We start from the raw sequence: 15,793 nt of genomic DNA, 5'->3' as shown, positions 1-15,793 counted from the left end.
CTAATCAGGATAGAGAACTCACACAGGAGACAGGATACAGATTAAACCGTTGGAATTGGAAGTGATGACACAAAGAAATGAGCAGACACAATTGCAACCCGAATACTGGAACACAAAAATGAAGCTGTCACCCACTTGAAAATATAAGAGCTGGGAAGACAGTGAGACCCCTGTTACTGAACAAACACTCTATAGCAATGCTTACTATCAGAATATAGTGCTTTTGCTACAAACCTTTTAACAAAAAACTTTGTTTTAACCAAAACATATCACTTTTATTACCATCTCTGATAGATTAGACCAGAGATAGTAATACTCACATTTTCACTTAATCTACATACAGTATGCAGGGTGTGAATATGAAAGTTATTTAGATGAGGGCTATGTACACAGAACAGACAGACCAAAGATTGCAATTACCATACAGTATGCAAATTCTGTTTGCAAGTATTGTGTTGATTTGTAATAAATCAAAAATAGCGTCTAAAAAGCAAAACAATAAACTTACATCAGCATGAAGTCGCAATGCATATCAGTCTAAACAATATTTGTGTATTTTTTTCAGACTGTTAGGTAGGGCAGAGCTCCCCCAGCAGCATAGTGCCCCATGTTCACACTACCATGTTGCAGACCAGACTGACTTAAATACTCTAAGCTGGTCCTATATCCTTATTGGCTCAAACCACCCGTCCTTAGCATAGGATCCACCTTTGACTTCACCTACAACCCAAGTGAAATAAACAAGGAAAACTTTCGAGGAAAAAAATCTAAAACCATACAAAAAACCCGGCTAACCTCTGCCCCAAATTTTCACATGGGCCTGTTATAGTGCCACCAGGAGGCCGATTTTTGCAACAAAAAAAAACCCAGTACTCCTACAGATTTTGTCCAAACGTCACGTAAATCGGTACACAGTATCTCTATAGTCATTAAACGAAACGAGTCTTTCAGATTTTTCAGATTCCATCCTGATTCGCTAAGAATGGCTTTTCAAAGAGTGCTCTGTTTTGAACAAAATGCCTCAAATCATGAACACAGCATGCGATTTCCGTGACATTTTGCTCTCACATTCCCACTAGGCAGAGGAAGAAATGCCACTTGAAAAGTTTCAAATCAGCCTCATGGTGGCGCTATAACAGGCCGATTTGTGTTTTTACCAAGGGGCTAGCATCCGGGTTGTAAATTGCGGCTATATAGGAAGTGAAAGCTCATATGAATGGCCTGTAGTCTCGCTGTTTCACCCCTGCTGGTGTCAGATGCAATTAGGTTCTATTCAAGCGGATGGGTTTTATACTATATGCTTCCAGTCACTAGTTTAAAGTCTTCTTTTTTTATCAACATGCGTTTTGGTAAATTATTAAATTAATTTTTAAATGTATGATAAAGTAGGGTATGCTGTAGGAGGGGCGGGGCTACCATGTGATGATTTGATTGACAAGCTGCACAACCAATAGCATTAATTCCCCACCCCTGCTCTGGTCCCAACCAATAGCATTAATTTCCGAGTCCATTTTTCCGACCGGATATAGAAAGATGGCGGATTTGATTTTGCTGAAAAATAGGCTTCATTTACGGTCTGTAGAGTCTATGGGCGTAACGCTGCCCATATTTTTGGGCGGTGCAACCGCCACTATATGTGAGGTTTGGACATCGACATTCGCTGCACTGTGATTGGCCACCATTGTACCCCCCTAATCCTGCACATTCAATGCAAATCACTGGCCACCATTGTACCCCCCTAACTCTGCACCGTGATTGGCCACCATTGTACCCCCCCAACCCCTATTCAGGACTGTGATTGGCTAGTGAACACATGACACATGTGCATAGCCCTATAAATAGGACTATGCACTTTTAAAAAAACACATTTATTGTTAATAAATGGAACCACACACTTCAGAAATATTACTTTTCTTTAAGTGAACTTCCATCACTGTGACCACTGTGACCACACCGCCCACTTCACACTGGGTGTGATTTTTTTACATTCTATGGTTTTTGCCTATAACTGCACCGATCTGTGTAAATGCCACCCTTTTAACATTGCCATATTATAGCGCCACCAGGAGCCAGATTTTTGCAAAAAAAAAATATATATATATTACTCTGACAAACTTTGTCCAAACATCACGCAAATCGGTACACATTATCTCTATAGTCAAGTGATCAAAATAGATCCGTCCGATTTTTCATAGCACTTTCAGAGCACTTTTTCTAGTTCTTCTATGTTTTGTTGCTCTATTAACAACGAATGAGCTTGCACACTGACAAAGGAACATTGAGGCTCTTTGGATGCAAAATATAGTCTTTTACTTACAAGTCACATGGTGAAATAAAGTGACAGTTGACGATGATCCTCAGACCATCATCAACACTATGCAGGTTGCTCTGTCTATTCTGAAGGTGGAAAATAGGGTTGTGGTGCCATCTTGTGGTGAGATGACCTTGTGACAATTTCATGCTGTAGTACAGTTATTACCACAAACACAAACCTGAAAACACAACTAATATAAAATCCCAGAGTCGTGCTTAACGATCGAGATGATGGCCCAACGATGTTATCCCGACATTGAAAATGTGTCTAATAGTGAAATCACAAAAAGGTGTTTGTAAGGTTGGTATGAGAAACCAAGGGAATGAAATGGACAATACCAAATCCCTCAGTTCATGACTCACTGTTAAAAAATGTTACCTCACACCTCAAATAACTAAAAAGCTCAACATATTCAAATGTAGCCTAAGCTATGGTTCAAATCCTCCACGGATTATTATATAATTGTGTCACAAATATTAAAGACATAAGATGGAACCATCTTTGATTGTTAAAAAGTAATAATACGATTTTACAAAATAATTTGACAGTGGTGCTCTTAATGTTAGCAGTGGTGGCACACTGCTGTTAAATGCATAGCCTATAGGGGAAACACTGGACTGGTAATTACTCACATTGGACACAGCATCATCACCTGGATTCAGGCGGATTTCCTCTGTTTCCTCCAACAACCACAAACGTTGATTGACCAACTGTGCATAGTGTGTTTGCTGCCAGGATGGCCAATGAGCCATTGAGCCAATGACATAAAAAAATAATGAACTCTTCTGGCATAGCATCTTCTTCAGAGTAATTAGCGTGTGGATCAGCATTCAAAGGAGAATTTATTTTCTCCTTGCAGGAGGTCATGAGCGAGTGGCTTCAAGACCTCGGCATATTCTTTCAAGAAGGCAACCCCATGGGAAAGTATTATACGCAATCTCCAGGCGGTCACAAACTACCCTCTGTTGTGCGTCACTTAAGGCAGTGTTTCTCAAAGTGGTCTTTGTGGGGGTTCCATGGGGTCCCCAGCTAAATTTAAAATCAGTTTAACTACTTTAACCCAACATACAGTGGGCTATTTAAAAAATAGACGATCTACAAGCTTACAACTTGTCGATGTGACGTGTTGTGAGCTTGCAGATCTACCCTTTTCCAAAAATCGTGAAAAAATTGCCTACTAGAGCAATAGTTCTCAACCTGTGGGTCGGGACCCCCCCCCCCCCACTGATTTGGGGGGGGGGGTCCCCAGATGACAGTGAAGTGGCAATTTAAGGACTTTTAAGACTTTAATACTTTAAAAAAATAATTTAAGAAAGGCAAACATTGTGAAAATAGCCGATCTACAAGCTCACAACACCTTGCGTTGCGAGGCGTTGTGAGCTTGTAGATCAGCTATTTTCACAATATTTATCTGTGGAAGTAAGTCAAACTAAATGTAATGCCTTCAATTCCAAGTGCTGGTCAGGGTGGGGGTCCACAGTTCAAATATGATTTTGGGGGGTCCCCAGTTCAAATATGATGATTTTGGGGGTCGTGGCCTGAAAAGGTTGAGAAAAACTGTACTAGAGTGTGCGTGCAAAGTTCCACCCCCTGACTGTTGTTGCTGGGTTATTTGCCAAGTACATTTGCACATGCAGATCTCACAAAAGTCAGCTGGTCATAGAAAAGAATACGAGAAAAGAATTGCCGCCAAGATTTTTACTTATAGAACGTACTACATTGTAAAAAATTTTATATTGAAATACATTCTACACATTGTCGGATAGTAAATGTACACTGTAGATGAGATGTCTGTGTTGGTGTTGCTGTTGTAGGCTATACTCTAGAGCACAAAGGGAACATCTATGCTATAAAACACAATCCATTCATGTGATCTGGGAAGGTTCAATTAATTAAATAATCAATATACTGAACCTACTGTAGGACTAAGCTGTGATGTCAAAGACATTGTTTCAGGCGTGACCATTTCAATCAGTGACAGACTGCTTTTGTAGTCTAATCAGCTTTATTAGGTCATAGCGTCAACATCACTGAACCAGTGATTGTTACCAGTACAAATCACTCTGGCTACTGTCAGCCTCTACTCATTATTATCAATGGAACTCGTATATGATGACATCACAGACGAGTATTTTCTGTAATCTGTTTCGCATTCAACTAAATCGTCAGATAGGAAGTGACATAATGTGAATTCTGTTTTGAGGTGAGGTTTGTTGTTTTAAATAGTAACGGCTGGATGAACGGTTGCTCTTGTAAAAAATAAAAAAAAGGTCAAGAGCTACAACAAAAGAATTGCACTTACTTGTTACTTAAGTATTTTTACTCTAAGAAATCAACTTGGATCGAGTGTTAAAAACAAATAAAAACTTGGATAGAGTGCTTAAAAAAGTAAAATGTCAAGTTCACAGACTGCTCAGTCACTAGAGCTACAATTCTGATGCAGGTACAACAGTTATACTTCACTTCATATCCCAGACAAGCTTGGTTTACAGAACAGAAACAGTTGTGTAAAACTACTGTATAGGCCAACTCACATTTAACGTTCTTGCCAGGCAAAACAATTTGACAATACAGTGAATACAAAAGTGGAATTATTTGCTAACAAAGCAGTAGCCAAGTGGTGGTTAAATATTCCGGAGAAGAAAAAAAAAAAAAACTCATAAAATTGCATTCGGGACATTACAAAAACAAAGACAGGTGCGACTCTTTAAGTCTTTCCAGCTAGCTTAGACAGCCGATATACTCAGGAACAGATAGCGTACCCCACTCCCCAACTGTAATACAATATACATCAGCACTGACATTTTCCTCAGCGTGTAGTTGCACAATACTGCCGTCATTCAAAAATATATAATGTATATACATATAAAACTACTTCATATTAACAGCCAGCTGATGCCACAGTACTGACAATACATTAACATTGATATCTAAAATATGTCTTCTTCATACTGTGTAGCACTTAAACAAATTACACTGAAAAGTAGTTATGGATTATGACAGCTGAGTTGACATGGTGATAAAGGGGAGCTGTCGTCAGTAATACCAGTAGAATCAAGATGGGGGGAAAAAATCGAACTGCTAACAAAGACCTGAAGGTTTAAAATAGACTGCGTTATGTTGGGCATTACTTTCCCTTGGACAAACCACAGTATGTGCATATCGCTGTTGTCGGGCAGAAACCTCTTACCTCCATATTTAACAGGTTTTTTCGTAAATGAATGCCCTACTTGTTCACCCTACAGCGTCACACTAAAGTATAAAAAGTAGTAGATCTACAAGCTCAGAACGCGGTGCAAAGCGACACGTTTTGAGCTTTTCGGTCGGCTACTTTTGATTCTTTTTTTATCCTGTAAAGTAACAGTTTTGGACATGTGAGGTTTCCACCCCACAGAGACGACAGAACTGTTGCACTTCAAAGAGCAAACAGATGTCCATGTCTCTACAACCAGCTTCTCAGACAGTGAGTTTCTCCAGTTTTAAATTCGTTGTCATTCATAGTTGAGGTCATAAAAAGCAGATTTTAAAAATTCCTTGTGAAATGACTCCAGAGTGGCATCTCCAGCATTCTTGGATTAGGCGATTATAATACATTCATCTAAGTAAGGCAGGTAGTAGTAGCTACAGTGTTTGTATACCAGAATGCATAAAGATCAAGATCAAATTATGAATAATGTCATGTCAGTTTTCTTGGATTGATTTGATTGATTGATTGATCGTGGTCTGACATAATGCAACGTTTCACATTACCCCTCAAATGGGAACATTTACATCAACAGTGTGAACCAAGGACACAATCACATTTTAGACACAACTGCTAAGATTCCTGTGGCTCAAATTAAACCCAGGCATTCCTGGCTACATCCTACATACTGTATGTGCAGTCACTTGAGCCAAAGCTTACAAAACTGTGACTCACAGGCAGTCTAAAGCAGTGGTTCTCAAACTATTTAAATTCAAGGACCCCCATAAAATTTTGTCAGAGTTACATAGCTGAGAGGGTCCTTTTGGAACCCCCTCAAGGAACCCTGAGGGTCCCTACTAGAAGCCACTTTGAGAACCACCACATGACAGATATAGAACTATAGAAGTAGCTCAATTTATCAAGATGACAGTAACGATAAAGACGAAAGATCGCCACTCACCTGGCTGAATCTTTGCTAAGGTGCTGGAAAAATAAAAAAGATCCAATGAATTTAAATGAGTTCCACACAATTTCATTTTACGCAGACTTCCCTTTACTTAAGCTCTCGGTTCGTTGGACCTTCTTGAGCAAACCTAATCAAAGTGAAGTCTGCACAATATCCAAATGTGCGGAAATCTTTTCAGCTCATTAGTACCATGATGTATTAACTCAAACCCAAATCATAACATGGTAAAACATGAGTAAAAATGTCAGTAGAAGATGAAGCAGTTGCTGGTGAAAGAGTCCAGTTCACGGTCCAGTGTTGTGGTGTTAATCCAGTGATATTTCAAGAATTTTTCAAAAAAATAAGAAAGAAACATAGTTCACATCCAGTGGTTGCAGTCACTTCTAGTTTAAGAGGGAATTGCCTACTGTATGTGTACGTGAGTGTATTATTCAGTGTGTAAAACATAATAAAATAAATGTCTGTAGTGTACGACATGGAATGTATAACACCACACAGTAAAGTCCTGTGTTGATTTATCCATTTGTATACTCTTGGAGTTACAAATGGATAAATTGGACCCGTACGGGTCCATTTGGTTCCATTTGAACACTCAGGATTTTACAGTGCACTCCCACAAGTGACCCTCATTGTCAAGAGTATTCACAGGAAGCGATCAGGTCTTAGGATTGACACGTGATCCACCCATCGCCGGCCATTACCTCAGTCTTTCGCAAGGTGTTCAATGTCCATTGTCTCTAAAAGCGGTGTGGCGGTGCTCGTACACACAGCAAACGCTCAGAGTAGCAGAGATCCAGTGGAGCGTATTTTTATCAGCAATAAAAACATAATAAAAACACAATAAAAACAAGAGGGGAAAAAGTAATTTCTGAAGAGTCTTCACCAATCTAACAGAGAGAGGAGGAGGAGGAGGTTTGGGTGTTATCCACAGTGGAATGAAGATTGACGGAGGCCGTAATCCAAAGTTTTCATTTAGTTTTTTTTGCAACCCTTGGGGGAGACTTGTTCGTGTAGTTGGACTACATTCTGACAATCCAAGGCCACTGGAATAACATGTTAGTTGTGTTTTTTTTCTGGGTGGGTTTATCTCATCTTTGTGTGTTGGGGGGGTCGGGGGTACAGTGAGTGTGGCAGTGGGGTGCGGACTGGGTTCATCCCTGACTTCAGAGGAGCAGGAGGTGGTGGTGAAGGTGTATATAGTCTCCTCAGAGCTCAGTGGTCAGAAGACCTCTGGGCTTGGCTCCGTCTTCCGAGGCCGGCTGCTGCTGAGCCACACCGCTGCAGGACAGAGAGATGGACGGACAGGATGGGGACAAAGACATTTTACTGGATGTAAGACAGCAAGGAACATAACCAGGGATGGTCAATTCAACCAACTTGACTAACCAGCAGTATTATCAAGGCAGTGATTCATTTGAATGAGGTGATAAGTCACCAGACGGGGCCTTTAAATCTCTTACTAGGGAGCCTTTAAATCTCCTCTTAGAAGGGCGCTCAGGTGGCGCAGTGGTAAAGCCACTGCCCACCACCACGGAGGTTGTGGGTTCGAATCCACCGCGGTGCATCCGGCTTTGTCGAGCGTCTACACGAACACAATTGGCCCGTGTTCGGGGGGGAGGGAAGGGTGGCAGGGAGGGTGATATTGGTCATTGCACGTACTCCTACGGGCTGGGGCGGCACCTGTCAGCAGGGAGTGTTGGGCGGGAGGAGAAGGATGAAGGCTCTACGTCCTCCTGGTGGGGGCTCCTCACTGACAGGTGAGTCAGTAGGATACGACAGCAGTGACAACACTGCTGTTGGGAGGAATCAATTGGCATAACGACACAAGACGGCATAACAACACCAGAAAAAATAATTGGCAAGTCTAAATCAAAATATATATTAAAAACAAAGAAATCTCCTCTTAGGGAGGATTGTGGTGGAAAAAGTACTCAAATTCTTTACTTAAGTAAAAGTACCAATACTGCAATATAAAAATACTCTGTTACAAGTAAAAGTCCAGAATTCAAAATTTACTTGAGTAAAAGTACAAAAGTATTGGCATCAAAATGTACTTAAAGTACCAAAAGTAAAAGTAATAAATATATATATTTTCAAATAGCCTAGGTATAAAATAGGTTTAAAGTGGTTAATGTATGTTAATCTGAAAAGTAACTAGTAACTAAAGTTTTCAAATAATTGTAGTGGAGTAAAAGTACAATATTTGCCTCTGAGATGTAGTGGAGTAAAAGTAAAAGTACAGAAAATGGGAAATACTCCAGTAAAATAAAAATTCCTCAAAAGTGTACGTACTTGACTAAATGCACTTAGTTATTTTACACCACTGGGGAGGAAACACAGCACCATCCATCTAGTCTAGTATACAATCCAAAGCAAGGCATCTGCAGCAGGTGTTCAAGGTAAACAGGATAAGCCGCATGTGACAGCAGAGCACGAGCCGAGATTCAAACCCATGAAGACAGCGACCCCCCCGACCAATGGCTATTATTGATCAGAGTTAATCAATTTGCATGGAAAATGCTCTGAGTGCATGGGTTCAAATGTCCCTCCCGGCCGAAGGGTTTTTACCTGGTGGCGATGACGTTATGGGTTTGCAGGAGGAGGAGCGGGTGAGCTGGGGAAAGCGCGATGCCCCCGTCCGCGGGGAGGAGAGGGGCGACCTTGGCAGGGGGGTCAAGGTCGAGCAGGCCGTTAGTAAAGACGCCGGGAGGCTGCGTTAGAATGGAGGGAGGAATGGAGGGAGGTCAGTCTCTACATACTGTAGCTTCAGTGGTTCTCAAACTTTTTCATGTCAAGGATGTATTTGGCCCACGGGAACCCCCCCCCCCCCCCAACTGAAAATATTTTGTGCCAGGGACCCCCAGAAGCGAAGATTTGTATTAAAAATGTTTGCTTTAAAAAAAAAAAAAAAGTTCAAAGATTTTCCAAAAATAGCAGATCTACAAGCTCACAGCGTGTCACTTGGTGACGCTCTGTGAGCTGGTAGATCTGCTATTTTTGAATAGCCAAAGTATAAAATATGGTTATAGTGGTTAAAATGATTGTGATGCTAAATTAACTAATTATGCTCCCCCTCAACCCCCACCCCCCCACGGATCCCTGAGGGTCCCCAGACCCCACTTTGAGAACCACTGCTGTAGCTACTACATCAGCCAAGGTGTGCAGCAACTACAAAGCCTTTGTACTTCAAAAAAGACCATACCAGAGTCATGGGAGGTTTTTTTTTTCTTTTACAAATTTCCTACCTTCCCTGGACATTTTACATACTGTATCCTTTTCCATTTGAGTCATACATCTTTATTAAATATCGTAAAACAACCTGGCTGAATATTTTAGGTTATGCCGACTGAAGACTTGTGTAAATCAATTTTATTTTAATAAACATTTAATGTGATGGACTATATCAGGCATCATCATCTTCCCTTTGTTTCATGGTTGTTAGTTAGACATGTGCAATGTCCTGTTACCGCAGAGAACCTGAATATTGGTGTTCTGGACCAACAGTGCAAATGTGAACATTACATACAGGGAGTTTTTTTTTATCTCTGGAAATATGTTCCATACAGTTTGGAGTTGAATGGTGACGAATGAGCCTCAGAGGTATAACAGAACTAATACGACATAGGCCTATTGGAGCCCAACATTTTTGGGTCTGATGCCGACCCCAATTTTGGTGAGTCTTAGACCTCCGATTACCCATGTTTTTAAACAAATTTTGTGCAAAACGTCTGATTAAATTTGAAAAAACATGTATAGGATGTTGATAGATAAAAAGTAAACATTAACATTATTTTATTTCCCCACTCAAGCCCCATTGGTCACTGGAAGGTATTCCCTGCATCAGAATGGCTTGGTTTCATTCTTGGGGGTTTCAAATTTCAAAACATAGCCAAATCAGACCAATATACCAGTGGTTATATAGGTAAAAGCCCATATATGCCATAAAAAGCAGTTTTCACCCTGCAAGAAAGTGATTGCAGCTCCTACCTGGTCACTGGAAGGGATTTTCAGTCATGCATCATGGCTTGGTTTCATTCTTGGGGTTATATTTTATGGTATGGATGTTGATAAATATGTACATATGCAAAAAATCTAAACAAAATCCCTTCAAACATTCCCAACATACAAGTTTTGCTGAGAGAGACATAAAGACATACAGAGGCTCTCTCCAAAATGTAAAGGGTAGACAGTGAGAGAACAACATACAGATAAACAGTTGTGCAAGACAGCATAAAAAGGGGTAGACAATGGGTGTCCATAGTAGAATGGTTAGAGAGGCCGTTGGAAACAGAAGGTCCCCGGTTTCAGTTTGCACAGTCCGGCACATGTGTCGAAGTGTCCCTGAGCAAGACAATTAACCCTTAAGTACTGCCTGCACTGTATTAACCCATTAAAGGGATAGTTCACCCAAAAAAAACATCTATCAATTAGTCACTCCATAGAGACTCGAATTAATAGATATTTTTTTTGTTTTTGGCGCATTCTTAAGCCAATAATATGATGACCAGCGGACCGGTAGGAGAAAAGGTTTTGTGCCAGGGACCCCCAGAAGAGAAGATTTTGGTAAAAAAAATCACTTTCAAGATTTTTCTCATGTTCAAAAATAGCAGATGTGCTTGCATATCTGCTACTTTTGAATAGCCAACATTAAAATCTAAAATGACACAGATGCTTTCCACAGTTTTAATGGGTTAATGGTGCACACTGCTCCTAATAGTTAGGCTGGGGAAATGCAGAAGACCAATTTCACTTATGTGCAAATGTACAATGACAAAACTACCCCCAACAAGGACTGGGACCACATTATTATTAGTATAATTATTATTGTGACTATTATTAAAGACAGGTACAAAAGAAATACAATCAAATCAGACAGGTAGGTGGAAAGTAATTGGTGACTCACATTAGTGGGAATGATCCAGCGTGGAGTGATGAGAGGTTTGGGCTGCTGCACCGGTGCCAACTGGAATACAACCAGTACATAACTCTTACACAACACGGCTAGGTCTTTAATTACACAGCTATAAGCCTTTTGTTTAATAGGCTTCCAAACACTGTGACTCCCACATTCCTCTCCATGGAAGTAAACACCATTTAAATTCCTGCCCCTCCAGTGACAAATGTACAGTATGTGTCTCAGGAGATACGCAGAGGTAAAACACCTAATTAAAACTACATGCACTGCATTACTACTAGGGATGCCAGAAACGGCTCAATTTCAAATATTCTGCTGCCCTGGCAAAGATTGTTCGACTATTACTGTACAGTAGAGTAGTATTAGCCTATATTTTGGTTGTATATAAACCATATATTAAAAAAAAAATGTAAAATCGAATATGAATACGAATTTGGAAACTGCCACGTATACTAAAAAAAAAAAAAATGTAGGTGGCATCCCTAATTACTACACAGTATTTAGGTTTATGGATGCAGATCAAAGATAAAGAATGTGTCCTGCATACAGAACAGTGAACAGTATGTCAGAGTTGACCAGTGGTTCTAAATCATCTTCATGTCAAGGACCCCCAAATTGATACGTACTGTATTTGGCCGCAGACCCCCCATCTGAAAATATTTTATGCCAGCCACCATAAGAGAAGATTTGTGTTGAAAATATTTCACAATTCTTCAATTTTTTTCAAAATGTTTTGAAAGTAGCCAATCCACAAGTTCACCACGGACACGTTGTGAGCTTGTAGATTGACTGTTTTCAAATACCTAAAGTATAAAATAGGGCTCAAATAGGTTATACTGTTGCTCAGTTTAGCTGGGGAGCCCGCTGGAACCCCCTCAAGGACCTCTGGTGGCTCCCCGGGCCACACTTTGAGAACCAATGGCATAGACCAGTGGTTCCCAAACCTTTTAGCTCAAGACCCAAACTAGGGACCCAAACTAGTGACCCAAACTAGTGAAAATAGCAGATCTACAAGCTCACGCCGCGTTGCGATCTTGTATATTTACTATGTTCACTGCTTCTTAAAGTTTTTTTTATTAATTAATTTATTGATTTAAAAAATATATACATTTATGAAATAATGTTGGAGTTGTTTTTTATTGATGACAAGTTGTGATTTGTTTAAACTTTTAAAATATATACACATGTATATATTTTCTAAATGTAGAAAACGGAAAAAGGGGATATTTACTCGCAACCCATAAAAATTGGTCCGTGACCCAAACATGGGTCCCGACCCACTGTTTGAGAAGCAATGGTGCCGTAGACTCACCACAGGTGTTGGGTCAGTGAAGTCGATGAGGTTTTCAGACAGCGGGGTGCTGGTCTGCATCTCCATCTCCTCTGTTTTCACCTGCACAACATCATCCGTTCAAACTACGTTCTAACAGTCCCCCCCCAGTTTCCCCCAAACTGATATATATTTGGCCGCGGACCCCATTTGAAAATGTTTTGTGTCAGGGACCTCCTCCAGAAGCAAAGATTTGAGTTAAAAATGATCGCTTAAAAAAAGAAAAATATCTATTCAAAGATTTGCACAAATGTTTAAAAAAAAAGTTTAAATTGCAGATCTACAAGCTCATGATACTTTATGAATAGCCAAAGTATAAAATATGGTTCAAGTGGTAAAGATGATTGTGACGATATATTAACTAGATCTGCTGGGGGACCCCCTGGAACCCCCCCCAAGGACCCCACTTTGAGAACAACTGTTTTACAGTACCTTCATTCTGTTGTCTTTGTTTAGGTGGAGAATTTCATTATCACCTAACCGCAGATTTAAATGGTTAACCACATAGTCCTAAATACTATGTTGTATGACGAATAGTCAAAATAGCATATCTACAAACTCACAATGCATCGTGATGTGACATGTTGTGAGCTTGTAGATCAGGTATTTTTGAACATCTTGACATATTTAGAATTCTTTTAATACATTTTTCCACCTATAATGTCCTGACCAGGATGAAAGCGGTTGATCAAGTTGTGACTGTATGCTTTTAAGGCTTCACATGTTGGCATCCATGCTGACAAACATGGTGGTAGCACTGTGATTGGTTCATTGGCAGCAGTTAATTGCTTAACGGGTGTGTTGTATTACCTTTGTTGCCAGGCTCTCGCTGGCAGACTCACAGGGCAGCATGGGAGCGGAGGGGAGCACATCTTCAGACAACCGCTCAACGCTAAGAAGAAGAAACATGGGAAATACAGCAGGGGGGGGGGCGGCGGAGACAGAAAGAGTGAGATAAAATTTGACACAGTAAGAATGCAAAAATAAATCAATACAGATATTTGGGTTCCACTTGACTTGATAAACACTTTCCCGTTATGGAGAAAGGAATTTCCCTGTGCCGCCGTGTGCTCATTAATCAGGACGTAGACTTTCTGTTGTTTAATGGTGTATTATTCACAGAGCATCCGTGTTCAATCAACCTTTTATTTCAACCTCGACAACAAATAATTCAATGGTAGCCCTCAATTAGTGAATCCACCGTCTATGTAGAACAACACAAGCATGAATAATAAAAGTGTTTACCACATCTATGAGCCTGGGGGCAGCTAGCCCTTGCTAATTGCATAGTCAAGCTGCAATGTGTGTGTGTGTGTGTGTGTGTGTGTGTGTGTGTGTGTGTGTGTGTGATCCAACTGTACACGCTTATTAAGCAGGAACACCAACAGTATCCAGGCAGAATGCAAGTCATGTGACCGCGCGCACGCACACACAAATGCGTACATGAAGACACATTGCTGAACACAGCTGCGTTACTCAGATAAACCTGTAGGCGGTAGCAAAGAGCTAAGAGAAAGAGGAACAGGGACCAGCTTCGTCTGATGACGGCCATACTGGCATCCATACTGGGTTGTATTGTTTGCCTTGCGCACAGAGCAGCAGCAGCGGCTTATGGAGCAGAGAGTGTGTTAAACGTGCTGTTCTTTCAGAGAAGGATAGACCCTGGGTCAACCTAGTGGCTGTGGGTTCTCCTACACCAGTGAATCTCAACCTTTTTCATTTGAAGGACCCACAATTTGATATCGCTGCCTTCCGGCAGAAACCTCTCAATCTCCATATTCTAACTTTTTGTGTTTTTTTTGTGTTTCTTACCTGATCATACTACATCGTCACACAAAAGCATACAAAGTAACAGATCTGCAAGCTCGAAACGTGGTGCGAAGCGACGCGTTTTGAGCTTGTAGATCTGCTACTTTTGAATTTGAATCCTGAAAATCACAGGCCTCTTTTTTCATCTCTGGGACCCCAAAGACTGCAAAATCTTCAGTGTTAAATTAACTCAGAGAGCGTACAAATGGAACAAAATGGGACTGGTCCATTTGGTTCCATTTGTAAGGCAAAGTATAAAATAGGGCTTAAGCGGTTAATCAGACTCATTATTTTAATCGATTATGAAAAATGTTAATTGATTTGTTTGAGTATATATATATTAAAAAAACTGGTTTCTCAATTATATATCAATAGAATAATCACGTAGATAATGGATGGTCACAATAAAATGACTACATTAAATGCAGGCCTAGGACCAGTTCCTCAACAGAACATACAGTATAATAGTAAATCCTTACGCCTTCGATTCATATCCACTTGGATATACAGACTAGGACACAAAGAACAGTGAGGAGGGAGCTTTAGCTGTGTGTGTGTGTGTGTGTGTGTGTGTGTGTGTGTGTGTGTGTGTGTGTGTGTGTGTGTGTGTGTGTGTGTGTGTGTGTGTGTGTGTGTGTGTGTGTGTGTGTCTCCCAGGGGGATTAGGAACCTGCAGGCACCGCCATAGATCCCCTCCTCTGCTAATCTGCCCTCTCTCTCTCTCTCTCTCTCTTCCTCTCCACTTTATCTATCCTTCCCTTGGTGCAAAACACTCAGCATAACACACTCACACCATACTGTACACGCCGTACAAGCTACACACACACACAATTTGTGTGTGAGTGGGAAGACGGATGCAGGCGCACGCTCTCACACACACACACACACACACACACACACACACACCTGGGTCCAGCCGATGACATGAGGGTAGTTGGTTTCAGCAGGTCCCAGGAGTCTTGTCTGTCGGGGCGACCGCTCACAGACAAAGATGAGTTACTACCCATGCGGCCACTACGCACCTTCAACCTGGAGACAGAGACAGACACACACACACACACACACACACACACACACACACACACACACACACACACACACACACACACACACACACACACACACACACACACACACACACACACACACACACACACACACACACACACACACACACACAGCAAAAACACATTCAGAATACACTACCGTACCACATTAATCAGTTACTCTGACAAAGACCCATTTATGGTGTTCCTTTTGTTCCTGAAATTCTT

At 40.9% G+C, this 15,793-nt stretch overlaps 1 protein-coding gene across 3 annotated transcripts in view; it reads right to left on the bottom strand.

Moving 5' to 3' along the window:
- Nucleotides 1–4,296: 4,296 nt before the first annotated feature.
- Nucleotides 4,297–15,793, bottom strand: part of epb41l5 (erythrocyte membrane protein band 4.1 like 5) — a 68,129-nt gene continuing 56,632 nt past the window's right edge. For 2 of the 3 annotated variants that reach the window (XM_084084466.1, XM_084084465.1), the window contains exons 21-26: nucleotides 15,426–15,548; nucleotides 13,521–13,602; nucleotides 12,693–12,773; nucleotides 11,369–11,428; nucleotides 9,034–9,176; nucleotides 4,297–7,743 (exon numbers count right to left, since the gene is read on the bottom strand). In XM_084084466.1, coding sequence (XP_083940592.1) covers nucleotides 7,671–7,743; nucleotides 9,034–9,176; nucleotides 11,369–11,428; nucleotides 12,693–12,773; nucleotides 13,521–13,602; nucleotides 15,426–15,548 — 562 coding nt within the window. In that variant the 3' untranslated portion in view covers nucleotides 4,297–7,670. The remainder of the gene's footprint in view (nucleotides 7,744–9,033; nucleotides 9,177–11,368; nucleotides 11,429–12,692; nucleotides 12,774–13,520; nucleotides 13,603–15,425; nucleotides 15,549–15,793) is intronic. The other variant, XM_084084467.1, reaches the window with a different exon arrangement.

This window comes from Gymnoscopelus microlampas (assembly GCF_963454915.1).
Source record: "Gymnoscopelus microlampas genome assembly, chromosome: 17".
Taxonomy (NCBI): domain Eukaryota; kingdom Metazoa; phylum Chordata; class Actinopteri; order Myctophiformes; family Myctophidae; genus Gymnoscopelus; species Gymnoscopelus microlampas.
This window is presented reverse-complemented; position numbering and strand designations above follow the sequence as displayed.